The 26,411-nt window shown below is 54.8% G+C and overlaps 2 protein-coding genes and 1 pseudogene across 7 annotated transcripts in view; all 3 read left to right on the top strand.

Moving 5' to 3' along the window:
• Positions 1-10,728, top strand: part of ATP6V0A1 (ATPase H+ transporting V0 subunit a1) — a 57,650-nt gene extending 46,922 nt beyond the window's left edge. For all 5 annotated transcript variants that reach the window (XM_045781760.2, XM_087854370.1, XM_045781759.2 and 2 more), the window contains 3 exons: positions 4,245-4,362; positions 4,673-4,844; positions 10,491-10,728. In XM_045781760.2, coding sequence (XP_045637716.1) covers positions 4,245-4,362; positions 4,673-4,844; positions 10,491-10,584 — 384 coding nt within the window. In that variant the 3' untranslated portion in view covers positions 10,585-10,728. The remainder of the gene's footprint in view (positions 1-4,244; positions 4,363-4,672; positions 4,845-10,490) is intronic.
• A 1,102-nt stretch (positions 10,729-11,830) lies between these two features.
• Positions 11,831-16,963, top strand: LOC148107947 (uncharacterized; annotated as a pseudogene).
• A 2,030-nt stretch (positions 16,964-18,993) lies between these two features.
• NAGLU (N-acetyl-alpha-glucosaminidase) lies at positions 18,994-26,387 on the top strand. Of its 2 annotated transcripts, XM_045781666.2 has the most exons (6): positions 18,997-19,962; positions 21,453-21,600; positions 22,374-22,520; positions 22,705-22,790; positions 23,758-24,014; positions 24,940-26,387. In XM_045781666.2, exons 1-6 carry the CDS (start codon positions 19,538-19,540, stop codon positions 26,148-26,150), a joined length of 2,274 nt encoding a protein of 757 aa, XP_045637622.1. In that variant the 5' UTR covers positions 18,997-19,537; the 3' UTR covers positions 26,151-26,387. The 2 variants fall into 2 exon arrangements, with proteins under 2 accessions (XP_087710497.1, XP_045637622.1); XM_087854371.1 differs by lacking the exons at positions 21,453-21,600; positions 22,374-22,520; positions 22,705-22,790 and having other exon boundaries at positions 18,994-19,962.
• Positions 26,388-26,411: the final 24 nt, after the last annotated feature.

The raw sequence follows: 26,411 nt of genomic DNA, 5'->3' as shown, positions 1-26,411 counted from the left end.
CCCATCTGCATATTATACCAGGTAATAGAAACAAAGTTGGCTATTCAGGCCACATTTGGAATAGAAGGCCTTCTAGCTCAGCAGTAATTCATTTAGCAATACACGAATTTTAAATTAGGTTTTTTAAAGGCCTTGCTGCACTGTTTGCATCTTCCCCCAAAACTTTTCTCTAAAATACCTTCCCTTTCCTGTCTCTCCTGGTCCTCTCTAAAGGGGCAGTGGGATGGGAACAGGAAAACCTTTGCTGTTCTGTGTAAAAACAGACCGTGCTCGGTCTTCCTGAAGGCTGGAGAGGCTCTTTTGCTGGCATCCGGGAGCCTCTGTGTTCCTGTGAGCTGCTCATCTGCGCATAGTCACTGGTTGAGCTGCCTGGAAGGGCTGGCTGGGAGTGTGTTCCGTGTTAGTGAGGAGCCCAGCCCTCTCCCAGTAACACAGCCTCCAACAACACTGCTCTTTCTAAGTGTCTTCCTAGTTGAGCCCCCAGTGCCATGGTCACCATCAGAATGGTCCTCATCTGTAAGCCATGTCCCAGGGGCTTTAGACATCCACATAAGATACACTGTAATTCAGCCTCCCTAGTCTCTGGCCCCTCAGCTCCCTCAAGGGTTCAGCTTCCCGTGGCTTCCTAAATAATGTGACATTTTATCTTTATCAGGCACATGTACAGTCTAGTTCTCCACAGCCAGATTTAAATTAACTGTTAGAATTATCTAAAGATATCAAACAAAAAAAAAATTTTTTTTTAAGTCCAGCCTACTTCTAGAACTTCCCCTTTTTGCTTGGCTGTGAAAACCTATTTGCCCCATGCAGGCCATTATTCCAGCCTGGTGGAAGCAGGGGAGCACTCAGCCCAGTTACAAACCAGGGCCAGGCTAGTTGATTTTTAAAAGGGAAATCTTTAAAGGCTGTAACCATTCAGCAAGGGTCAGTGGCACCTCTCCCTACTGTGTCATCCCACCCGGTGTGATCATCCCACCCATCCATCCACGTACTCATTCCATCCATCCATGTATTCATTCATCCCCCTCACCCATCCATCCATTGAGTCATCCCACTCACCCATCTGTTCATCCCACCCATTCATTCATCTCACCCATCCGTCCATCCCGCCCACCCATCTGTCCATCTGTCCATCCCACCCACCCAATCATCCATCTTTTCACTCATCCCACCCACCCATCCATCCATTAATTCTTTTATCTCACCCATTCATTCATTCACCCTCTATATGCCAAGCACTCTGGTGCTACAGAAACTGCAAGAAGAAAAACATAGCCCTTGCCTTCAAGGAACTCCCAGCCAAATTGAGGAAACAGCCTGGGTGACAGATGGTGTGATTAGGTGTGCCCACGATGCTATGGGAACACAGAAAGAGGACATCTGACAAGCACTGGGGTGGGGGTGGAGAAGAGGAGACCAGGAAGTGATTCCCTAAGGAGATTGTTGATAACTTAGTCCGGTCAAGCAGGAGTCTGTGGGAGCTGGGTGGGAATGCAGACGCATCAGTGTGTATAGATACCAGAAGGACACAGGCATGTGGGCCCATCACGTATTGGGGATAAACAGGTACACGGCTTGGCTGGAGCTCAGGGCCAGGAGTTGGAGAGCGGTGAGAGGGGAGCCTGGAGTTTCAGAAACTCCACGCGGAGTGTTTGGATAGCAAAGAGCCGGTCAGAGGGTGGGGAAGCCGGAAGTGTCACAGCATATGTGCGTTGCTGAAATGCTCTGGTGGGGGTGTTTTAGGGGATATTGGATTGGGGAGGGGTCACAGTCTGGAGGCATGACCAGTGAGTCCGATACAAGTCATGAAAGAATCGGGAGGCCTGAAGTGAAGTGAAGCATTTGCAGGGAGTTGGAAAGGAAGGGACGGATAATGAGATCAAGGAAATTAGAGCTGGAGGTCCCAGGGCCTTAATGTAGGCAGTGAGAGTGAGGATTCAGGATTGACTGCCAGGCTTGGGTGCCTGGGGCCCTAGTGATGACGCTCTGTTAGACATAGGATGTAGAGTAGACGTAGGGACTGGTGGGGTCAGAGGAGAACGATTAATGAGTTTGAGCGGCACTGAGTTTGAAGTGCCTGTGGCGCACTAGGAGATGTAGCACGGCTAGTTGGAAACAGGCAACACGGAAATGAAGGTGTCCATCTGGGTAGGACACACATGGCCTATGGGTGGCCGTCCAAGCCCTCAGCGGCCGTGCTGCCGGAGAGGTGTAAGAGCTGAGGCTGGACCTCCAGCATTTAAGGAAGAACCAAGATGGAGACTGGGAAGGAGCATCCAAGGAGGTAGGAGGAAAACCGAGGGCAGACGAGTGTCTCAGGAGGGAGGAGGAGAAGGCGACAGTGGGAGACACCTCAGTCTGGCCACAGAATGTGTTAGCCCTCACACCTGGGAGGCAAGGGAGCGGGTGCCCAGAAAGTTGTTTGTGGAGCAGAGAGGGTGGAGGGCAGGGCGCAGGAGGTGAGGAGGGGATGGGAGGCGCACCTGGAGGAGAGGGTAGATGGAGTCTGCAGCATCCCTCCCCAGTCACAGCTGACTCCTGAGGCAGCGACAGGCTCCTAAGTGCTTGGCTGCCTTTCTCACTAAAGCCTCACCCACCATAGTCTCCCCCCATTATATAGAGATGAAAACTTGCCCGAGGTTACAAAGCAGGAAGCTGGGAAGAAGAGAAAGTGCAGAGAGTGTGGGTAATGCCCGGAAGGGAGGCTTCCTCTGTGTTTTCCATTTCTCTAGGGAACCCTGGGTAGATGCTGAGAAGGGTCTGGTTCTATAGGAAACCCAGCAGTCCCTGCTTTCGTGGAGCTCTTAGCAGCAGAGACCAGTGCTCCTGGGAGCCGGGACCTTTCCATCCTCTGAGTGCAGGCCCTGGGGTGACAGCCAGCACTGGTGGGAAAGAGCTCTTAGCAGCGTTGTTGGGATTGAGGTAACGAGGATTACCCTAGTTTTTAGGGTAACTAGGAGGCTTGAAGCGCCTGTTGCAGAAGAAAAGCCCAGAATTACCCAGAGTGTAGATGGTCAGGTGAGGGAGACTGAGGCAGTCGCCCAAAGATGGCATGTTGTGCTGGCCCCTCTCCCTCCTGGCCGCACCCCGGAGGCCTGGGCTGTCAGCGCTTTACCATTCAGCTCCTTCTCCCGTCCTGCCCTCATGCAATTTCCCAAGACATTGCTGGCGTCCTTTGGGAGTGGAGTCATGTGAGTCTTGAAAGAAACTGGTGAAAAACAGACTCTGACCTGAAGGCAGGGCAGGCGGGAGGCCCCGTGCTGCTTCGGGGTTCCGGTCTCCGGGCTCCGGGTGGCCTGTGTGGGAGGAGCCCGGGAAGGCCCCGCCTCCTGTTCTTGGGCGGCCGTGATTGCTCCACCTGGTGGGGGGGGGGAAGAGGCCCGGCGTGCGCCAGAGCGGGCCCCGAATTCTTGCCTAGCGGTGCTTGGAGCGGGCGGGGGGGGGGGGGGGGGTTGGTGTGAGCGCCTGCAAGCTTGTTCTAGCTCTGCCCCTTTCTTCTGGAAACATTCTTGACGTGGAAAGGCAAGCTGGGAGAAAGGGAGCGTGAGAAAAACAGAAACAGAAAACAATAGATGTTGCGTGTGGTCTCAGTGAACTGGAGGGTTTTGGAAAACTCTTGTCAGCATTTCCCTGTGTCATCGTCTCAGAAGCCACAAAAGAAAAAGAAGGTTATCTTGCTCCCAACAGGTTGTAAGAATAATAAGTGAAGCAGCTGTAGAGGCTTAGTCTTGCTTCGGCAGCTTCTGGCCTGGTAGCTTCTCACCTGAAGCATGGCCAGGGTGGGGGGAGCGATGCTGCTCTCCTGAGTCAGAGCAGGGCGCTTCCCTCGGGCACTGTAGGGAGGAAGTCAGCTGGAGGAGGCCCAGCAGCAGGGCCCTGGGAGTCCCGCGTGCAGATAGTCCCTTTGAGAGCTCTTAACTCGGCATACATTCCACTCTCGAGCTTATAGCCTAGCGGGAAGAAAAAACAAATGTGTTGAGAATCATCTCATTAAGATGGAGGTCATTAAAATGTAGTGTATTAAGAGAAATGGGGTGTCCCAGTTGGGGGCTAAGCCAGGCAGGATTTCTGGGGATGGCGTAGCTGAAATCACCACCTGAGTTCAACGTTGGGGGTTCCTGGCCCGCCTGTGTAGCCGTTAGTGCTGGCGCTCAGGCCCAGGCCCGAAGCACCAAGTGGCCACAGCACCATCTGTGCGTCCCCTCCCGGCCTGATCTCTTCTCTCTGGTTTCCTCCCATGACAGTTTGACTTTGGGGACACCATGGTCCACCAGGCCATCCACACCATCGAGTACTGCCTGGGCTGCATCTCTAACACCGCCTCCTACCTGCGGCTCTGGGCCCTCAGCCTCGCTCATGCACGTGAGTGTAGTTCACTCAGGTTGAAACTTATGCTTTTCCCTTCCTCTGGGCACTGTTGAGGATGTGGGCTTAAGTAGAGGGGCTATACCATCAAGGTTCTGGAATTATGCAGACTCCTGAATCCCGGGAGAAAGATGTGCAAATGGGAGGACCAGTGCTTTTGCCAGGTTAACTATGCGCAGTAGTCCCCCTAAGGCTGCGGGAAGCCGGGGTGCAGCAAACACTTCAGGTGAGGGGCGGCAGAGCAAGGTGGAAGGCCCACAGCACCTCTTGCCAGACTGAACCGATGTCCTGTCTCTGCATTCCCCAGAGCTGTCTGAGGTGCTCTGGACCATGGTGATCCACATCGGCCTCAGCGTGAAGAGCTTGGCAGGAGGTTTGGCACTATTCTTCATTTTCGCCGCCTTTGCCACCCTGACCGTGGCCATCCTCCTGATCATGGAGGGCCTCTCGGCCTTCCTCCACGCACTGCGGTTACACTGGTGAGCGGCACCGAGTTCGGGGGGCTGGGGGAGGGCAGCTTTATTCTTGTACAGAATCCAGAGACATTAGGAAGTGTCTGCTTTCATTCACATCGTTATGCCCAAGGACCTGCATTAGGAGTGAGCTTCAGGAAATGTCCACAGAAAAGCACAGCTCACTTTTCAGAGCCCCCAAGGGAGAATTCTCTGGTGGGTGTTGTCAGATTCCCTCTCCCTGCCTTCAGCCTTCTTCACTGCTCTTGATTATGGCTTAAAAGACTTGCTGAGGTGGTTGGTATTTGGGGTTTTTTTTTTTTTGCTCTGGCATAAACTTTCTCCTATCTTCAGAGCAATGGAAGCAACTCTGGAATAGATTTGCAGTCCAGGAAGGTGCTAGAGCGCACTGTACCCCAGTTTTGTCCCCCTTGTTCTGTCATTGTGCTGGTGTGTTTGGGCAGGAGCCATGGCAGCTCCATGCAGATAAGGGGGTTCCTGGTTCCATAGTGTGTAGCTCAGTACCCTGAAGCAGCTTCTTCACAAGGGCAGGTTTGGATTTGTTTGTTTTTGTTAAAGTAGTTTGTGGCTTTTAATGGCTCTGCCTGGAGAGAGCTAGCTCAGCCCCAGGGCGTGGGAGAGGTGGGGTCTGGTCCAGGCAGTGACCCTGTGACCTCAAGGTACAGTTACCAGATTTAGCAAATAAAATTACAGGACACCCAGTGAAATTTGAATTTTAGATTAACAATGAACTTTTTTTTAGTATAAGTATGTCCCAAATGTACATGGGACATACTCATACTAAAAACTAGGCGTCCTGTACTTTATCTGGCTTCATGCCCTCCCTCTTTTGAGTCTCCACTTCCTCCTTTATGTTGTGATTCTCCCTCTCTTTTTGGGTCTCAAACCCCAGTGGTTCTGGAAGCTCTGGACCCTCTCCCTTGAGAAACACCCCCCAGTTTTACCCATTTAGGGAGTCACAAACTCCCTGACCCTTCCTCAGGAACTCCTAGACGAGATGGTCTGTGGTGCCATTGATCTCAAGATCAGAGAGTGTATGGAATGTCCCGTTACATCAGATTTCTAAACCTGAACCAAAGGATCCTCTTCCCCGTTCCCTTTATCTTTGGTTTTCCTCCTGACTTGGTCATGCTGAGCCCCCTCAAGATTCCTCTGTTTGCTGTTTAAATGACAGGGGACCGGGAGGCATGGAAGGGCGGGGCATAACTGGGACTTACTCTTCCCTCAAAAGCTCCTTTAAAATAACCTGTCCTCTGGCTGGCATTCCTCCGCCTCGCCGCCCTCCTCCCCACCCAGCTGTTGTTTATTTACTGTCCAGCCAGGAGGCTAGGAGCGCTGCGTGGCTCAGACTGCTGGCACGCTACCCTGTTCTCAGCTTATCAGCATACTCTCGCCCCAGCACACTTCCTCAGCCACTCGGTATGAGGGAATGTCTGTGTAACCAGCCTGTGGTGACTCACTGTTCCTTCCTTCCTTTCCTAGTACTTCTCTGTCTCCTGAGCCCTGGGCTTGTGGGCTTAGTGACTACCCCACCTGAATTCCAACCCAAGTGGGGAGCCTGTCGCCTCCTCCCTGGGCGGGCAGGGGAGCAGTCACGGTGCTGGGTCAGAACTATCAGAGCAGTGAGCCAGCCACACCGCAGAGGGAGGAAGGTCTCCTGAGTCCGGGCCTAGTCTCCAGAGTGAGCAGAGGCAGCTTGGGAGGCCATGTTCTGTTGTCGCCAGAAGGATTATTTCTTCCTCAGGGATACCTGTGGCCTTCAAGTGAAGGTATCTTCCCACGTTCCCTGTGAATGAGCCCAAGGATCTGATGAGTGACAAGAGATCAGGCTTCAGAATTAGGCCCACCTGGGTTCAAATTCTGGCTCTGTTACTGGCTGGGTGACCCTGAGGAGAGCACGTACCTCTCTGAACCTCACTTTCTTTCGTGTGAAGAGAGGATGATATCCACGTAACATGGTTGCCGTGATAAATATGAAATAACGCACATACTAGGCGCCTGTCACAGTGTCACGGCACATCATAAACTGTGTTCAAGGGCAGATTGCAGCCACCCGCTTAGAAGTGGGCCACCCTGTGGAGAGGGTATCTTGGCCTGGGTCCCCTTGTAAAGAAACTGCTTGTAGTGTTTAGAGAGGGGAGACCCCCTGGGGGAGGCACATCTGAATGCCTGTAGTTTTCAAGGAACGGACTTATCAGACAAACTTATGGGTTGCTTTGTTTGGGTAGTGGAGGTATCGCAGAGAAGAGAAACCCGAAACTCCTTTGTCGGGCTTTCAGAATCCATTGTTGGAGGTCCCGTTTGGAGCATTGCCCTTACTGAAAGGGGGTGAATGAAAAGGGTGCTCGTGCTCCCCCTCCTGGCCGAATGTGGATGTGCTGCAGGGATTCCTGGGCCTTCTAGTCCCCCAGGACTGTAGGAATTCTGAGTTGTGGCCCTCTTGTGAGGCTGGGGACAGCTTGTCCTACCGAAAATGGCTGTGGGATATTGCTGCTGTTTTCCTTGGGGTCCAGCCTGGGCGTCTTCATACCCGTCACTTTACCCCTGGCTGTCAGCTGGGGTTTCCTGATCCTGATGCAAGGGCTGCCCCATTATAAAAGTTCTGGATGTCTTCAGTGGGGACAAGAACAACAACGTCTGCTCTGGTAACAAACCACTAATCTGAGATTCATGTAGGGTCCTAAGAAGGTGGGTGATATATTTGAAAACAAGAGTGAACAGGCTACTGTCCCAACCTGCTAATTCCGTCTCCTTCTGATCAGAGTTACATGTCTCTCTATTTTTGCCTACTGTAATTAGCTGTCTTTTCTTCCTCAGGAAAGCAAAGGCAGGGATAGGGTTTGTCAGTTTGTGGACACCAAACTGACTTTAGTAGGAAGACTGTTGCCCCGTAGCCCACTTCCAGGAACCGAATCCCTTCTTACCGAGCAGATTCCACATACGTGTCAGTGCACACACTTGCGCACTCACAGATTGCTTGAAGGCCAAGGGAAGGTGGGGACCAGACTGTTGTAAGGAGTGGAGTGGCGCTGCAGCAGGACACCACGGGACGGTTGTGGGAACGGCTGGCCCGGAAGTAAGCACACCTGAAGTGTAGTTCCTGGCTGCCATCATTGCCCTGACATGTGGGCCATCAGACAGATGTGCGTTCAGGCCCTGGACTGTTCAGAGAGTGGCAGAAAGGGCCAGAGAAGCAGCTCAGCCCAGAAAAGAACTGCCTCTTTTCACTCACACCCCCCGCCAGGAAAGGAAGAAGACCCAGGACTCTTTTCCCATTCCCTCACTCAAGGAAACAAGGTTTCCTGTTACATAGCAGTGGTGAGCGCTCCGGGCACTCCCGTTTATCCTTCGGGGTCACTGGGGAGCCTTTGCCAGGTACTGCAGCTGAAAGGAAAGGATCTCCGAGAAACCCATCCGACTTCCCGAGGCCCTCCTCACAACCGTGGAATTCTAGAGGTGCATTTTGGTGGCTTGGGGCGTGGTGGGGCCCTGGAGGGTCCCTGGGTGGTGTAGCAAGCTCCTAAAAGAAGAGGCACTTGCAGGGCGGCGAGCAGGGCCCCCTGGGCCCCGGCGCAAAAGACTTCATGTTTGTACTTTCTCAGGAAGCACACATTTCCCTGGTTGGGAGGGAGAAGAGGGTGGGGAGCAAGATAGGGAGATTGCTTTCCAGCCTTGTTCTGGGAGGTTGAGGTAAGCGAGGCGGAGAAGGGACGTGAAGTCAGGCTGACCCTGAGATGCCCAAGATGTCCATGGTGGTGGCCACCCTGAGTCTCTAACCGCAGGCAGTGGCTGGCTGGTGGTAGAGGCGGTATCAGGCCATGTGTCAGAGGGACCGCCCGTGTGCTCATACGGCAGAATTTATGCACCTGCATTCCAGACACATGTAGCCCTTCCTTCCCTCTGGGCCCCCTGGGTAGATGCAGAGGAATGCCAAGAGAAGGATGGTGATCCCATGGGCATCTGAAAACTTCTGAAGCTTCTATTCCATTCGTCCAGTTTGGAATTTGAATTGTTTGTGTGATTAGCCGGCCAGGGGCTCAGAGTTCTGGACCCCTTGTAGACCCTAAGGTGACTTGCCCACCATCTCACTGCATGAATGCAAATGGGATGTGTCCAACCCTTTCCAGTTGTTCAGAAAGGCCCTTGCCATATGCAAACAGCCTAGTCAACATGAAGCATTCAGACCCAACCAGTGGATGAGGAGCAGGAACCTACCCCATCCCCACCGAATTCCCCCAACAGAGGCCTGAATGGCTGTAGCTTCTACGTTCTCGGGGTTGGGATATGGGGACGAGTCCAGATGCCGGGTTGAAATTGCTTTTGTTAGGAATCCTGTGACTGACTTCAGTTTGAAGCCCCCTCCCCCAGGTCCTATTTTCCCTTGGCCCAGGGAACCCTCCAGAGTCCGGGAGGCTTTGGGACCTTGGCCCAGTCCCTGGAATGTGGGGCTGGGAGGAGAAGGCTGCCTGTTCTTACGCCCACACGGAAAGTTCTGTTCACCTCTTCTCCCCAGGGGGTGGAGCCAGCAGCTCTGCAGTGTCCTCAGCCAGCACCCCAGGGCCTTTGAGGACCTCTGAGGACCTCTGAGTGCCACCACAGACCATCCACGATGCAGGCAGTCCTTCCAGTGTGCAGGCCTCTGGGCTTGGAGGCAGGAAGGAGCCCATTGCCCGTAGCCTGCCCCAGCCCCCAGCTCCGCCTGTCCTTGCAGGGCTTCTGGCGCCCCCAGGGTCACACAGCCCCAGTGGAAACTATTCCTCAGGGCAGCTCTCCTTGGCTTTTTTATCCTCTGAATCATGCATTTTTCTGCCCATATTTGGTGGTGATTTGGTTGCTGGGCGGCCATCCAGGGAGTATGCAGGGGGAAGCGTAGCCTGCAGCCTGGCTCTGCTTCCAGGAGTGCCGTCTTCCTGCCCCTCGGAGTCTGAAAGGGCCCCAGGGAGACCGGCAGCCATGGATGCTGAACTGCTTGGGAAGGGAGGTGAAGCTCTGCTTTTCCTTTCAGCCCCTGGGAGAAGAATTTGTTCTCAGATGTTTTTGTAGTTGAAGAGTATTTTTGCCATTACTTGGAGAAGACTCCCCCCTCACCTTCCTGGGAATTTCCTCCCCAAAGCATCCAGCCTTTACTCGCAACCCTCCCTTCTCCTTCCTCCTGTGAGAAAGAAACAAACTAGAAAACAAGGGCCCTTGCCAGAGTCTCTGGCGCTGAGCTCGCTGCCGCCCAGGGGCTTCCCTGAGAGGTTCACCGTGAGCCCCTGCGCCCCGGCCAGGAGCCTGGTATCTAGTCTCTACATTGCCCTTAGAGACTCAAACCAACCGCACTTCTGTTGCACATGGCTAGACAGAGTTTTGCGTAAACATACTCTGCTCAGCAGGAAGGAGCAGAACTGAGGAAAAACCAGTGAGGAGGTATGCAGGCACTCTTGCCTTGCCGAGGGCAGGCCCTGGCTTCAGAAGCGGGGATTTGTGTGTGCTGTGGGAAGTAGGCCAAGGCCTGGGTTTGGTGGGTGGGTGGCAGAAGGCCGGGCTGCTTTCCCAAGCTCAGCTAGGAAAGTGAGGCCTTGGGGAGGAGGGTCAGAGCATCTTTCTAGCCCACTGTGAAATCCCAAAAGGATTCTATGGAATGATGACTTTCCTTTTCCCTTTCCCCAGGGTCGAGTTCCAGAATAAATTCTACAGCGGAACCGGTTTCAAGTTCCTACCCTTCTCCTTTGAGCACATTCGGGAAGGGAAGTTTGACGAGTGATTCCTTTGTGGGGCTGTGTGCCGGCGGGCTGCCCTCCCCACTCCCTCCACAGTGGTTAGCTGTGCTCCTCTCGCCTGTTGGTTGTGCTCCCTGGGTACCAGGACGTGTGTGCCATCCCCGCCACCCCTCCTCCAGTCGCCTGTGAGTCATTTAGATAGACCCGTCCCTCCCTGGTCCCCTGCCCCCGCCAACTTTATGTGTAGTGTAGTGATTTTCTAGAGAAAAGCGGGCTCTGGCTGTCACTCACACCCACTGGGCACCGGCCCTGCCCTCCCAGCCTCCGTCCAGCCAAAGACAGCCCTTTCTCTGTCCCCTATCGGTAAACAAGTTAGTGCATTTTACCTTTGAGCCCGAAGCCCTAGGAAGGAGACCCGTCACCATCCACACCCAGACTTTGAGCCCCCTCTTCCTGCCACTGTAGTTATTGGTTGGGGGTAGGGTTGCTCTTTAACATGCCCTACTCTTGGATTAGCAGGGGTGGGTCTAGGAAGATGGTATCTGTCCTCTGCCCATCCCTCTGGTCTTCAGAGCAGTTGTTAATCAGGAATTCAGCTGAATGCAACTATGCCGGTGTGTGTAGCTTCTCCCTGTCACTCCCAAGGGTCCCAGGGTACCCAGCACCACCTCCCTTACCCGCGCCGGGGTGACCCAAACAGAGGTCCTGGCTGCCTCCTATGGCTGGATGCTTCTAGGCCATGCTGGGGGCCCTGCCACAAGCACGCCCTCTGGGCAGAGGGTTCAGACTTGCTCTTTCCTGGTGCAGACCCCAAGACCTACCTTCCCCTACCCCTAATCATGAGTCTCGAGGGCAGGACCGTGGTCATCCAGGGTGGTTCTGCCTGCAGACCTGCCTTCTCTGCCCTCCAGTGCCCCTCCCCACTTCCACTGGGGACCCAGTCAAGGGAGCGGGGTCCTGGGCAGCGAAGGCTGGCGCCGTTTACAGTTTGCGGATTGGAGGCAATGGCCAGGGCTGCAGCACGCTGGTTGTGAGAGCTGCACGGCCTTGCCCTGTGGGCCGATGGTGAGCACCCCCCCCTCCCCGCAACGGGCCACCTCTCCTGTCACCCCCATGCTGGGCTATGGCTCTTAGGGCCTTTTAATCATGTGTTGACACAGCAGCCGTGGCTGTTTCAGCTAAATTGAACCCTGTGGCCCCCAGTGGTAGAGATAATCCTCTGAATTGGCCAGGCCCCTGCCCTCCTCCCACCCTGGCTTTTCTGAGTGAGTTACTTGGAGCTGCTCATGACTCTCCTGGGCATGGGCCACGCACCCAGCTTCCCTGTGTGCTGGCCAGTGTGACCCTGTGCTGAGCCCCCTCCCCTCTGGGCCCAGTGGTTTACATGATGACCTTTGCTCTGTTTACAGCGGGGGTTTGAAGCAGAGCTCTTTGTCAGGAACCCTGCCCAAGGCCCTTCTGTTACACATTCCTGTGCTGAATAAAGTGTGTTTGACTCTACCAGGGAGGCTGCCTGTCCTTGTGCCCACAGCCCCTGTGTCGCACGCCCCTGCCCCTTTTCCAGCATGTCTGCTTTCCTGTGATCAGAGGCCACAGCTGCAGGCAGGGCAGTTTGTGAAATTCTCACCTCTCAAGTTTCCCAGGCGCCTTCCCCTCCCTGGAGCCCAGCAGCTTCATAGCTACTGCGTCTGGTGGGGAGGGGATCTGGGGACCCGTCCTCCTCTTCCTCTCCTGCCCTACCACCCAGACAGCAGGGGAAGAGGAGGCCTGGGCATCTGTCCACCTGCCTCTCTTCTCCAAGTGTGCTTTCCAGGACTCAGTAGCCTGGCTATTTTGAGCCCCAGTGCCCTTGGCCTTGGTGTTAAGTGGAGGCTCTCTATGGGGTTCGTCAGGGCAGTGGGAGAATGTGAGGTGCTGAGGTCGGCAGGCTGCTGAAGAGCCAGCAGGTGGGGTGGGCAGGGAGGGTGCCATCTCCCTCCTGACTGCCATGTAAGGCACCCACATTCTTCCTCAGTGCCCTCCCTCCCCATTCCTCCTGGGGCCTCCAGGATGGGGGCTGCGCAGGAATGTGAGCAGGAATGTGAGCAGCGAGCAGCGGGCTGACAGCTGCTGCCCCGGAGCGGTGAGGAGGGGCAGGAACACGGTGTTTTGGTGTTTCGTGTTCCTTATCTTCGAGCGCTCTCCTCCCTGACGGGCCACCTGCCCTGGAACAAGCTGTGGAGTGCCACACCCCCACCTGGCTCTACACACGTGCGCAGTCCAGGATGGGCCTTCAGGGGGAGGAGCTCCTTTAGTCTCTGCTTTGTTACTGACTCAAAAAGGAGGTTTAATAAGAATAGATATTTGGAATCAATGGAATAGAAATGAATTGAGAGTCCAGAAGTAAATAGATTGACTTTTACTTTGTGGAAAATTGAGCTTCCACAAAGGGGCCAAGACAGTTCAGCTTGGGCAGAACAGTCTTCCACAACTAGTATTTGTACAACTGGGTATCCACGTGCAAAAGAACAAATTTGGACTGCAGTCCCCATGCTGTATATAAAAATTAACTCAAAGTGGGCCGTCGATCTAAATGTAAAAGTTAAAAACTAAAACTCCTCGGGGAAATTCTAGGAGAATGTCTTTGTGAGCTTAGGTTAGGTGATGATTTTTAGATACAACACCAAAAGCAAAGCGATAAAAAGATTAAAGAGGGGCGCCTGGGTGGCACAGTGAGTTAAGCGTCTGACTGCTGGTTTCCCCTCAGGTCCTGATCTCGGGGTAGTGAGAGCGAGCCTGGCATCGGGCTCAGCGCTCAGTGCAGAGTCTGCTTGAGTTTCTCTCCCTCTCCTCTCCCCAGCCCTACCCCCCCAAAAGAAATTTTAAACAAACAAAAAAAAAAGATAAAAGATAAGGGCCTTAGGGCTGCCTAAGGTGGCTCAGTCAGTGGAGCGTCCAACACTTGATTTCAGCTCAGGTCGTGAATTCAGGGTCATCAGACCCAGCCCAGCATTGGGCTCTGTGCTCAACACAGACCGCTTCTCCCTTTCCTCCTCTTCCTCTGCCCCTCACGCCCCCGCCACATAGGCACTCCCTCTCTCTCTAAAATAAAATAAATCTAAAAAAAAAAAAAAGATAAGGGACTTAGTCTTACAAGGTTTTGTACTTTTTTTTTAAATGATTTTATTTATTCATTTGACAGAGACAGCAAGAGAGGGAACACAAGCAGGGGGAGTGGGAGAGGGAGAAGCAGACTCCCCACTGAGCAAGGATCCCGATGCCGGTCTCAGTCCCAGGACCCTGGGACCGTGATCTGAGACGAAGGCAAACGTTCAACAACTGAGCCACTCAGGGGCCCACAGGTTGTGTACTTTAAAGGATGGAATCCAAACTCTAACACTGGGAGAAGCTGCAAATCATATCTAATAAGGGACATATATCTAGCATATATATAAAGAACTTTTACAATTCAGTCATAATTATATAAGTAAATACCTTAATTTAAGAGGTAAAATTGGGGGTGACTGCCTGGCGCAGTAGAGCGTGCAACTTTTGATCTCGAGGTAGTGAATTCAAGTCCCATGTTCGAGTCCCAGGGGTATAGAGATTACTTTAAAATAAAATCTTAAGGGGTGCCTGAGTGGCAGTTAAGCGTCTGCCTTTGGCTCAGGTCATGATCCCAGGGTCCTGGGATGGAGCCCCACATCAAGCTCCTTGCTCAGCGGGGAGTCCGCTTCTCCCTCTTCCTCTGCTCCTCCCCCTGCTTGTGCACTCTGTCTCTCTCTGTCAAATAAATAAAAATCTTTAAAAAAATGTTTATAAAAAAGAATAAAATAAATAAAATCTTAAAAAAATAATAAAAGCGGGGCGCCTGGGTAGCGCAGTCATTAAAGCGTCTGCCTTCGGCTCAGGGCGTGATCCCGGCGTTCCAGGATCAAGTCCCACATCGGGCTCCTCCCCTGGGAGCCTGCTTCTTCCTCTCCCACTCCCCTGCTGTGTTCCCTCTCTCGCTGGCTGGCTGTCTGTCACATAAATAAAATCTTTAAAAAATAATAATAATAATAAAATAATTTTTTAATTTAAAAAATGAAAGGATTTGAGTAGGCATTTCTAGGAAGAAAACAGAACACAAATGAGCAATAAGCCCATTAAAAGATGATTAGCATCATTAGGGAAATACAAATCAAAACCACAAGAGGATCTGCCACATCAAACCCACCATGAAAGGCAGTAATAAAGGGACAATTACAAGTGTGGACAAGGATGTGGAAGAATTGGAACTGTAGTTGGGGGGGGAGAATGGAAAATGGTGCAGCTCCTTCAGAAAGCCATCTGGCAGTTCTTCAAAATGTTGAACATAGAATTAATATGAGTCAACGATTCAACTTCTACATATCTACCCAAGAAAAATGGGGGGAAAATGCATACAAACTTGTACACAGGTGTGCATCGTGGTATTGGTCATTGCCCCAAAATGGAAACAACCCAGATGTCTATTAGCTGAAGACTGGGTGAGCAAAGAGTGGCCCAGCCATCCATACGACAGGTATTAGTCAACAGTGAAGAGGAATCTAGTACTGACACATGCTACTACATGGATGAACGTCAAAAGCATCATGCTAAGAACCCAGACACAAGACCTTATAATGTGTGATTCCATTTGTGTGAAATTTCTAGAATGGGCAGACTGGTAGAGACAGATAGTAGGTTGGCGGTTGTCTAGGACTGGATGTTGGCTGGGGCCGGATTAAAATGGCAGCAGTGACTGCTAATAGGTATAGGGGTTCTTTTGAGGAATGATGAAAATGTAAAATTATTATAGGAACAGTAGCACAACTCTGAATTTACTAAAAACAACATTGCTAAATTGAACGTTTATTTTTTTTAAGATTATTTATTTATTTATTTGACAGACAGGGCACAAGCAGGGGGAACGGCAGACAGAGGGAGAAGCAGGCTCCCCGCTGAGCAAGGAGCTCGATGTGGGGCTCCATCTCAGGACCCTGGGATCATGACCTGAGCTGAAGGCGGACACTTAACTGACTGAGCCACCCAGGCGCCCCTGAATTGAACATTTAAATTGGTAAACTTTATGGTATATATCAATAAAATGGGGCAGGGGCTGGGAGACCTAGGGCTTCCACAGGGAGAAATTCCTCCCTTGCCCAGCGGAAAAGACCTAAGCAGAACTTCCGGGATCTAGTGGCCTTGGGCTGCCTCCAGCCCAGCCAGCTAAAGATGGACTGAGTAGGAACTGAGCCACGGAGGGGGGCGGGGAATACCAGGAGCCCTGGGGTATGGGCGGAGGGGGGCGGGGAATACCAGGAGCCCTGGGGTATGGGCGGGGAAAAGGTTGGATCCATTGCTCCTGTGTGTTTTTTTTTGTTGTTTTTTTGTTTTTTTTTAAAGATTTTATTTATTTATTCAACAGAGATAGAGACAGCCAGCGAGAGAGGGAACACAAGCAGGGGGAGTGGGAGAGGAAGAAGCAGGCTCACAGCAGAGGAGCCTGATGTGGGGCTCGATCCCATAACGCTGGGATCACGCCCTGAGCGGAAGGCAGACACTTAACCACTGTGCCACCCAGGCGCCCCATTGCTCCTGTGTTTAAGGGACATGCCATGTATCCTGATCCCCTTCTTATGGAATCACTGCACCCCAGACCTCTGCTGAGTGAGTCTGTGCTCTTGTCCAGGGAGTGCCCCACCTTGAGGTACTATAACAAGTGTGGGAGAGGGTGGCTTGGTGTTCCAGAAATAGGAGACAAGTCCATCAGCATTTTCAGGACCCCACTCTCCGTCCTGTCCTTCACTGGGGGCCTGAGAAGGACTGCCCCTTTTTTTGCCCGCAGAAGCCCTGGGTGGAAGGGGCATTGGAGCTTCCCTCAGATCTCAAGATTCTCAATGACCTGCCTGCTCTCCCAGCTCCCCAGCTGACCCGAGGCATGTCCTGGGTGTGGACTGTCCCCTGGTGGCGAGACAAGGAAGGAGCCACACGTTCCTCCTCACAGCAAGGTGGGTGGGATCCTACAGGCTGTGACAGGCAGAAAGGGGTAAGTGACCCTGAAGGTATTCTGGGGTGCATAGGCAGAAGGTCAGGCTGGCCAGGAACGAAAGAGGAGACAGATGGAGAGCGGAGAGCCCAGCTCACTTGTTCCATACACGTTAACTGAAAAATAAAGTGTGTCATGGGAAAATGATCAGACAGTACAAAAGGCCCTATTACAAAAGCCCTCCTCCCACCCTGAGAGTCCCAGTGCCCCACCCAAGGCAACCACTGTTTACAAGGCCTTTTTTGTTGTTGTTTTTGTTTTTAACACAAATGGGAGTTTGCTATACCCACTAATTTGACCTTTAAATATAAATACATATATATATAATATAAATACATATAGCTTGCAGAACAGTAACACCACACATCGCCCTCATCCTTTTTTTTTTTTAAGCTAATAGTTGATATTTCATCAGTTGATGCACCTTAATTTCTTCAACCACCCCCTACTGTCAAAGAGTTCCCAGCCTGGGGGGCGTGGGTGGCACAGCGGTTAAGCATCTGCCTTCGGCTCAGGGCGTGATCCCGGCGTTATGGGACCGAGCCCCACATCGGCTCCTCCGCTGGGAGCCTGCTTCTTCCTCTCCCACTCCCCCTGCTTGTGTTCCCTCTCTCGCTGGCTGTCTCTATCTCTGTCAAATAAATAAATAAAATCTTAAAAAAAAAAAAAAAAAGAGTTCCCAGCCTGGTGGGGAAGATGAGCAGAGACAGTGTGACTTGTCCCACGTAATCCGTGAAGCTCCTGCCCAGCATCTATGAGCTCAGGCCTTGAATGTGCTACAAACCCCCTGGAAGGTGTCCCTAATCTTTTGCTGCTTCCAGCAACCCCCACCACTCTAGATGAATCCAGATCCCACAGAGAGGTACCCTGAGCCTGACCACCTCCAGCCCAACTCCCCCAACAGAAACACTGGTAAAATGATCCTGGGAGGAAAGTCTGACAAGTCTTACCCAGATTAAAGGCTGTTTGGAGGGGGAATTGGAGAGAAGTGGAGAGAGGCCCCGGGGGCTATAGGCTATGGCCCCAGGAGGACACAGCTCTCTGGGCTAGTCTAGGAGCTGCTCCCTGGGAAAAGGTGAGAACCTTCTGATACCAGGAACTGACTGGGAGCAGGGCTGCACCTCCCACAGGAGCTGCTCGCTGAGCTGGGAACAAGGCAGGGGGACTGCAGTTTGTGCCTGTGGCTGGGCAGGGGGCAGAGGAGCCGGGCAAGCTCAGGGAACTCCCGCGTTTTCTTTTGGTTTCAGGCTCTGGATTCTCTGCACCGGCAACTCTTCCTCTGACCCCTCCCCTTCCTCTAAGCAGTTTCACTCAGGCCTGACAATCTGGAAAAAGCTACATCTGTATCCAAAAGGACCCAGAATCCTCTTAGAACGTGTGGTGCTCCCAAAGGGCCCACTGCTTCATGCCACCACATAGCTCCACCCCGCCCAGGCGGGCAGCCTGAAAAGTGGCATCGTTTGGGAACGGTGGCAAGAACGCTGGTCTGGGAGTTGGGAGGTCCGGGTTCCAGTCCTGGACATATTCTTCTACCGGTTACTGATCTTGTCCGAGTCACTTCCTTTCTCTGGCCCTCAGTTTCCCAATATGTGCAATGAAGATATGGGCTCCATCTGTCCTGCTTCCACTGCCCTTTAAGGATCAAATGGAGAGCCCCTAACTGCGCCCACCCCCCACCCTGCCTCACCATGGCCAGTCCAGACTCACATGACCCATCTCTCCTTCAACTTCCTGACCTTTTAGTTCCTCAAATCTGCCCAGCTCTTTCTTTACCCTTTCATGGTCTTCATGTATATACATTTTTCTCTGCCAGGAATGCTCTCTCCTCCCTCTTTCCTAGTCAATCCCAATTTAATTCATATTAAATGTCACTTCCTTTTGGAAGCCTTAGGCCAGGTATCTTTGTATTTCTTCACAGCATCACAACTTTACTTATGTTAGGGTGGCCAGTGTCCTGGGCAAAGAATTGCAAAAAGAGTAGAGGAAGAAGCAGGACAGAGTTTATTCTTCAAGGGAGGAGAGGAGTCAGACATCCAAGAGAAGTCACCTGAGTTTCTGTCAGGCTGGGTGTTTTTAAGGGGTTTTGAAGGATGTGAAAGGGCTGCAGCTGTGTCCTTGGGGAGGGGGTATGGGCGGGGGAGGTCGACTCTTGGCCAGGTAGAGCAGGAGATGTTAGAATCTTTGAGGGGCTCTGTCCCAGGCTCATCCGGGATATGGGTTGTGGTCAGACTAGAGAAGAGTATGTTTTGTAGTTGGGGTCTACTGTCTGAGAATGGAGGGCACCATAACCTAGAGAAACAGAGTTACGACCAAGTGCAGACACCTGTGAGTTTTGTCTGTAAGCTTTGCGGGGGGGGGGGGGCGGGAGTGGACTTTGAACAGATTCAATTTTTTTAGGACTAAATTAATTTATTCAGAGCACGTGAGCGGGGAGGGGGGCAGAGGGAGAAGGAGAGAGAAGCTCAAGCAGACTCCCTGCTGAACCCCATGTGGGGACGGATCTCACAACCCCGAGATCATGACCTGAGCCAAAGTCAAGAGTCAGCTGCTTAAACGGCTGAGCCACCCAGGCGTCCGGATTCCTTTCAATTTATGTAAGTATTTGGTTTCCAGGTTTTCCCTAGAGGAGGGTGGCAGTGCCTGGTACAAAATAAAACTCCAAATAAAAGTATCTGTTGGACAGTTGCCCGGATGGAGAACAGTAAATCACATGTGAACACCCTCCAGGAACAACGGTACCTGAAGGCGCTTGTGAAGGGCACCGGGTCACAGCCGGTGCTTTTGAAGACACGGGTCACGCGGTCCCGCACCACGTGCGGTCTGAAGACACGCTCCGGGCTCCAGTCGGGGACCCGGAAGCGCGGTCTCTCGGGAGCGGGCTCGTGCGCTAGCTTCTGTGCCACGTGGTCTGAGGCCCACAGCTGATTGGACGCGGGCCGTCCCGCCCCCTAGTCAAGTCGCAATTGATGCCCCGCGGGCCCCGGTCAGCCCGAGACCGCAGGACCATGGAGGCAGCAGCTGTGGCGGCGGTCCTGGGCTTCCTGCTTCTGGCCGCCGCGGGCCGCTCGGCCGGGGACGAGGCCCGGGAGGCGGCGGCCGTGCGGGCGCTGCTGGCCCGGCTGCTGGGGCCCGGGCCGGCGGCCGCCTTCTCGGTGTCGGTGGAGCGCGCCCTGGCGGCCGAGTCCGGCCTGGACACCTATCGCTTGAGCGGCGGCGGCGCCGGGGCGTTGGTGCGGGTGCTCGGCTCCAGCGGCGTGGCCGCCGCCGCGGGGCTGCACCGCTACCTGCGCGACTTCTGCGGCTGCCACGTGGCCTGGTCCGGCTCCCAGCTGCGCCTGCCGGAGCCGCTGCCCGCCGTTCCGGAGGAGCTGACCGAGGCCACGCCCAACAGGTACGGGGCCCGCCGGGTCCCCCGCCCCCTGCGGCCGCCTGCACCTGCCTCCGCCTCCCACCTCCCGCCCCGCGGCGCCAGAGGCCCCGCCCCGCCCCGCGGCAGCTGCTGCAGGGAGACTGAGCGGAGCGCTGGCTTTAGGGTCGCCCTGCCTCTAAAAGCCGTGTGTCCTTGAATAAGTCACTTAGCCTCTCAGAGCCTCAGTGGGCTCATCTGAAAAATGGAAATATAACATCACGCAGTGTTGGTCGTGAGGATTTGCACCGTGACGGGCGTAGAATTTGTGGTGCAGAAAATGCTATTCCTTTCCTTCCACCTTCTCTTGGAAAATGCCCACCGAGGAATGACACCCACCCCCTCACAGCCTCCGTTCTGGCGCTTGTCCCACCGCAGGGAGGTGGTGTGTGCACACACCTGTCTCCACATTAGACTATGGGGAGAGGGACCCCCCCTTCCAGGACAGGGACCAGTGTTGCCATAGAGCACTTAAACACTGTGCAGAAGGGGGCTCTAGCAGAGTTGGCTGGAAATGCAGTGTGCTCTCCCAGATAGCTGCCTGGCTACAGCTGGGGGCACCTCGGACGCTCCCGAACTGATCCGGACAGGCCGAGGCCCCGGACTCGAGGGCCTCAGGCTCCTCCTAAGACGGCTCTTGGCTTTTGGGGGAAAGATTTAAGAGCAAGGCATTTAGAGAAGGGACAAAGGTTTATTAAGTCTGAAAGTAAGAAAGGTGCCACTTCACAAAGTAGCCATCTCTCCTCCCAGATGAAGAGGACACCCCTTTGCCTCTAGAGAAGGGTTTTATAAGTTTTTCAAATTAGCTATCCGTATAGGGAGAGGCTTACTTTTTAACTTTGGGCGTTTTAAAGACTTTATTTCTTTGAGAGAGTGACTGAGAGAGCACAAGCAGGGGGAGCGGCAGAGGGAGGGGGAGAAGCAGGCTCCCTGCTGAGCAGGGAGCCCAATGAGGGGTTCAGTCCTAGGACCCTGAGATCATGACCTGAGCCGAAGGCAGATGCTTAACTGACTGAACCACCCAGGTGCCCCTAACTTTGGGTTTAACCTTTAATTTTTCCATTGCTTTAGGGTTGTGATTCGGGTTGTGGAATTACCCATGGGGAGCAATTTTCAGAATGTCCAACCTTTGTGGCTTTTACTACTGGAGGGAGTGGGGTCTTGTAGTTTTCCACGAGTGGGATCTTGTAACTCTTTTTATGACCTGCTGATTTTTAGGGTAAGGGTCAGCCCAAAACCAGAATGGCTTTACTTTGGTCACCTTGTCTCCCGAGCCTCCCTTCCCTCCTGCCTCAGTACTGAGTCCCCGGGCCACCTGGGGTGGGTCCTGGAGTGAAGCAGTAGAAGGGTCACAACTCCTCCCCTTTGGGCTAGATCTGTAGTGGGGGGTTGTTCCAGGGCAGGGGACCCTCGGAGGTTGGGGGACGTCCCCTCTGCCCCCAGGGACATGCTGCAGCTCACGCCTCCACCCGCAGGTACCGCTATTACCAGAATGTGTGCACGCACAGCTACTCCTTCGTGTGGTGGGACTGGGCCCGCTGGGAGCGGGAGCTAGACTGGATGGCACTGAATGGCATCAACCTGGCACTGGCCTGGAGCGGCCAGGAGGCCATCTGGCAGCGGGTGCGTGCCCCCCCCCCCCACCGCCCCCGTGTCCCTGCCTCCCCACAGCAAACACAGAGGAGCACTTGCTGGGGCCTGCACGCCAGCACCTCACTAGAAACGCTAAGGAGTCAGGCTCCCCTCTCTCCCACCGCCACAGCTGGTCAGGCTGCCGCTTCCATGGATCCTGTCTCCTCAGCAGCTCTTGATCTGCCTCATCCTCTTTATCCTCATTCATGGCCCCAGTGCAGTCTCTTGCCCCCTCTCCTTGGATGACCCCCCCCCCCCAAGAGCCTTTGAACAGAACTCTTGGCTCCTAAGTTCCACCAGTGTCCTTTCTCAGATGCAAAGCTGGTGGAGACCTGCTGCCCTCAACACGCAGGAGCTCCCCTCAGTTCCAGGCTTTTCCCCTGCCCTGGGGGCTTCCATGCCTGGGCCCTGAGGGCTCTGGCTGCTGGAGGTGGGAGTGGACTCTTTAGTCTCCCTGCAGAGCTGGCTTCACCCATCATTCTAGCTGGCCTTGTCCCGTGAAGCCTTCTAAGGCCCCTTCCCCGTTTGGCGAGAGCCCCTTGTGCCTCACCTCACCCTTGCAACAAAGCTGACCGATGAGTCAACTCACCTGTTCACAGGTCTGTCTCTCCTGGACTGTGGGCTCCTGGCAAGGGCCACGTTTGTCTTAGTAACTCTGGGGCTCAGCACAGAGAAGAGATGAATGAGTGTAGAGTGAACGCATTCATGAACAGAGATGAATGTATTTCTATGTATTTACGTGTGGGGCCCGCCCTCCTCCTCAGGTGTACCTGGCCTTGGGCCTGACCCAGTCAGAGATCGATGAGTACTTCACTGGCCCTGCCTTCCTGGCCTGGGGGCGCATGGGCAACCTGCACACCTGGGGTGGCCCCCTGCCCCGCTCCTGGCACCTCAAACAGCTTTACCTACAGGTAAAAGGACGGGGAAGGAGAGGGGGCAGAATTGGACAGTGCTACGTGGTCCTGGGCTAAGGAGCGGGGTATTTGGCCAGCCTCGGGGCTCTTAACTAGGCCTTGGGCAGTCTGTGTGCCCCGGGGGAGTGAGGGCGTCCCACCTCAGGGCGACGCCCACCACCTTCCACTCCCCTCCTGGCAGCATCGGATCCTGGACCGGATGCGCTCCTTCGGCATGATTCCAGTGTTGCCTGCCTTCGCGGGGCACGTCCCCAAGGCTCTCACCAGGTAGCGTTCCCCCCTCTCCCTCCTACTTGGCTCAGAGAGGGGATTTATTTTTCCCTGCAACATGTGATTTAAAGAAAAACTGAAGCTCTCCATGTAGGCCTGGGCTTGATGCCGGCGCTGCTGTTGTACTCAGATTTACATGACTGCTCTGTGCCTCAGTTTCCTCACTTGTACATATGGCTCGGCACAGTCTTAGCAAATGGTGCCTCTTATTTAGTGGTTCGTAGAGGTGTGCTGGTCCTCTGTCCTTTCTGCTCCTCTGTGCCACTGACCCTTCCTCTCCTATGGCTGGGAAAATTCTTCACGGCCCAGCGGACACCTCCCCTCCTTCAGGGAGCCTTGCTGGGGCGCCCGGCCTTGTTGGCACCTCCTTCGTGCCCATGAGCACCTGCTTCCCACCACCGTCACAAGGCTTAGTGCACGCTGCTGGCCTGGCTGGCCACTCCTTCACCTCTCGGCTGGGTAGCAAGAGCCTCGTTCATACATTCAGCAGACGCTTGTCCTCCCAGGCTCTGTGCTGGGCGCTGCGGCTGCAGCGACAAAGGTGCACTGAGTTCCGCCCCTGCTGGGTGAGAGGTTGGCAGGGGCGCACACTACAGTGATGTGGGCAGGAATATATGTGGGTCCCCTTCTCTGTCTAGGCCCCTTCTGCCTGGGGAAGAGGGGCAGCCAGGGCTCAGAGCAGAGGCAGCACTGGGCCAAATCTTGAAAAATGAGTGTTGCTTGTTTCAGCCGGTGGGAGGGGGAGAGAGAGCAGAAGCTCTACAGATGAGGTGAGGTACATAAGCAGGGAGGGAGGAGGAAAGGACTCCAGCCAAGGGCACAGTCTGTGCAAAGGCACGGAGGCACGGGAGACTGGGATGAGTTCCAGGACCTGCAGACAAGCCAGAGAGGCTGGTGATGAATACTGTGTCAGCCTCCAGGCAATGTTTGGACGCCCCCTCCACCCTGCGCCCTCCCCCACTAGGGTGTTCCCTCAGGTCAACATCACCCAGCTGGGCAGCTGGGGACACTTCAACTGCTCCTACTCCTGCTCCTTCCTCCTGGCTCCGGAAGACCCTCTATTCCCTATCATTGGGAGCCTCTTCCTGCGGGAGCTGACCAAAGAGTTTGGCACGGATCACATCTACGGGGCCGACACTTTCAACGAGATGCAGCCCCCCTCCTCGGAGCCTTCCTACCTTGCCGCAGCGACGGCCTCTGTCTACCAGGCCATGATCACAGGTTTGGTGCCAGGGGGAGCTGGGAAGGGGAGCCCCCCCTCCGCAGGGACAGGGGCGCAGCAGAGGTCAGTGGGGTGGGAAAAGAGCACTTGACCGTTTACCAAGCACTTGCACACACATCCCCATCTCAGTTAACCACACTGCGGTTGGGAGGCGAGCTCTGGAGCCAGGCAGCCTGCTCAAACCCTGGCCTGTGTGACTTGCAACAAATTATCTTCTTCCCAGTGCCTCAGTTGCTTCGTCTGTAAAATGGGGCTACCTCATAAGCAGAACGATGCCTGGCTCAGAGTAAGTGCCATTAAGTGCTGGCCATTGCAAGCCTTTCAGGTGGGCTCTGCTCCGAGCTGAGGCAGGTAATGCGGGCCAGAGGTTAGGGGTTGTGTTCAAAGCCGGTGGGTGCCCTTCCTGGTGCTCAAGGAACTCAGAGCTCCTTCCTGCCGCTTGCAGGGGAGGGGTAGAGAGGGGTCAGGTCAGCAGTGGCCGGGTGGGGAGGCCTCTGTGTCAGCCAGGAAGGGAGCCCATTGGTTCAGGCTGCCTCGAGAGCACTGGTCCGAGTGTGATCCAGGACCCGTGGCCTCAGCCTCGTCTCAGAGCCTGTCAGGTCTGCACATTGTCCTAAATCGGAATGACTTGGGCTTGGGCCCGGGAATCTGTTTTAACCAGCCTTCTGGGTAATTTCGATGCTTCGTAAAGCTTGACAACACTGGCCTAGAGCTCCCAGCCGGGAGGAGGAGGGGATGGCAAGGGTGTGTGTGATGCAGTGCCCTGTGGGTTGGGGGTTACAGAGGAAGGAGTGTTCCGTGACAGAGTCATTTAACTTCTTTGGACCTCCGTTTCCTTATCCGTAGAATGGGGTGAACGTTCCCCTGCCCTCTCTCCTCTCATCAGTCCTCTTCTCTGTCTCCCTCCCCCTGCCCCAACCACAGTGGACCCTGAGGCTGTGTGGCTGCTCCAAGGCTGGCTCTTCCAGCACCAGCCCGAGTTCTGGGGGCCGGCCCAGGTGAGAGCCGTGCTGGGGGCAGTGCCCCATGGCCGCCTCTTGGTTCTGGACCTGTTTGCTGAGAGCCAGCCTGTGTACACCCGAACGGCCTCCTTCCACGGCCAGCCCTTTATCTGGTGCATGCTGCATAACTTTGGGGGCAACCACGGTCTGTTCGGGGCCCTGGAGGCCGTGAACCGGGGTCCTGCGGCTGCCCGCCTCTTCCCCAATTCCACTATGGCAGGCACAGGCATGGCCCCTGAGGGCATCGGCCAGAACGAAATGGTCTACGCCCTCATGGCGGAGCTGGGCTGGCGGAAGGACCCAGTGGCCGATTTGGAGGCCTGGGTGACCAGCTTTGCGGCCCGGCGGTACGGAGTCGCCCACAAGGACACAGAGGCCGCGTGGCGGCTGCTTCTCAGGAGCGTCTACAACTGCTCTGGGGAGGCCTGCAGCGGGCACAATCGCAGCCCTCTGGTCCGGAGGCCGTCCCTCCAGATGGCGACTGCCGTCTGGTACAACCGGTCCGATGTGTTTGAGGCCTGGCGGCTGCTGCTGACAGCCACCCCCACCCTGGCCGCCAGCCCCAGCTTCCGCTACGACCTGCTGGACGTCACCCGCCAGGCGGCCCAGGAGCTGGTCAGCCTGTACTATGAGGAGGCCAGGGCCGCCTACCTGAACAAGGAGCTGGTCCCCCTGCTGAGGGTGGCGGGCCGCCTGGTCTACGAGCTTCTGCCCGCGCTGGACAAAGTGCTGGCTAGTGACCGCCGCTTCCTGCTGGGCAGCTGGCTGGAGCAGGCCCGGGCGGCCGCCGTCAGCGAGGCCGAGGCCCGTTTCTACGAGCAGAACGGCCGCTACCAGCTGACCCTGTGGGGGCCCGAGGGCAACATCCTGGACTATGCCAACAAGCAGCTGGCCGGGCTGGTGGCTGACTACTACGCCCCCCGCTGGGGGCTCTTCATGGAGATGCTGGTGGAGAGCCTGGCCCAGGGCCTTCCCTTCCAGCAGCACCAGTTCGACAAGAATGCCTTCCAGCTGGAGCAGGCTTTCGTCTTCAGCACACAGAGGTATCCCAGCCAGCCCCAAGGGGACACTGTGGACCTGGCCAAGAAGCTCTTCCTCAAATATTACCCCCGGTTGGTGGCTGGCTCCTTGTGACCCATGAACCACCCCTGGGTGGCCGTCTTCCCAAATTCCAGGCCTGGGCGGGTTCCCAGGGCCTGGAGCTAGACGGGCATCCCAGGAGGGCCCCAGGCCTGGGCAAAGGAACTCAAGACCCGCCGGAGGATCAGGCCTGGGAAATTGGGACGGAGGTGAGCTGCCCTCCTCCACCACCCCAAATTTGGGATCAAAGTACTGTTTTAATACAACTTAATAAACTGGTGAACCACCTGGGCCTGTCTGTCAGAATGTCACTAC

This window comes from Ursus americanus, chromosome 23 (genome assembly GCF_024610735.1).
Source record: "Ursus americanus isolate L20-20 chromosome 23, mUrsAme1.1.p, whole genome shotgun sequence".
Lineage (NCBI taxonomy): Eukaryota > Metazoa > Chordata > Mammalia > Carnivora > Ursidae > Ursus > Ursus americanus.
The sequence above is the reverse complement of the archived record's forward strand: the minus strand, read 5'-3'. Positions and strand labels throughout refer to the sequence as shown.

Excerpts from the sequence above, each read along its gene's own strand:
- NAGLU (XM_045781666.2), top strand. The coding sequence starts at position 19,538 with ATGCCCCGCGGGCCCCGGTCAGCCCGAGACCGCAGGACCATGGAGGCA. Across the intron at positions 19,963-21,452 it reads ACCGAGGCCACGCCCAACAG|GTACCGCTATTACCAGAATG; the intron begins GTACGGGGCCCG and ends CTCCACCCGCAG. Across the intron at positions 22,791-23,757 it reads GTCCCCAAGGCTCTCACCAG|GGTGTTCCCTCAGGTCAACA; the intron begins GTAGCGTTCCCC and ends CTCCCCCACTAG.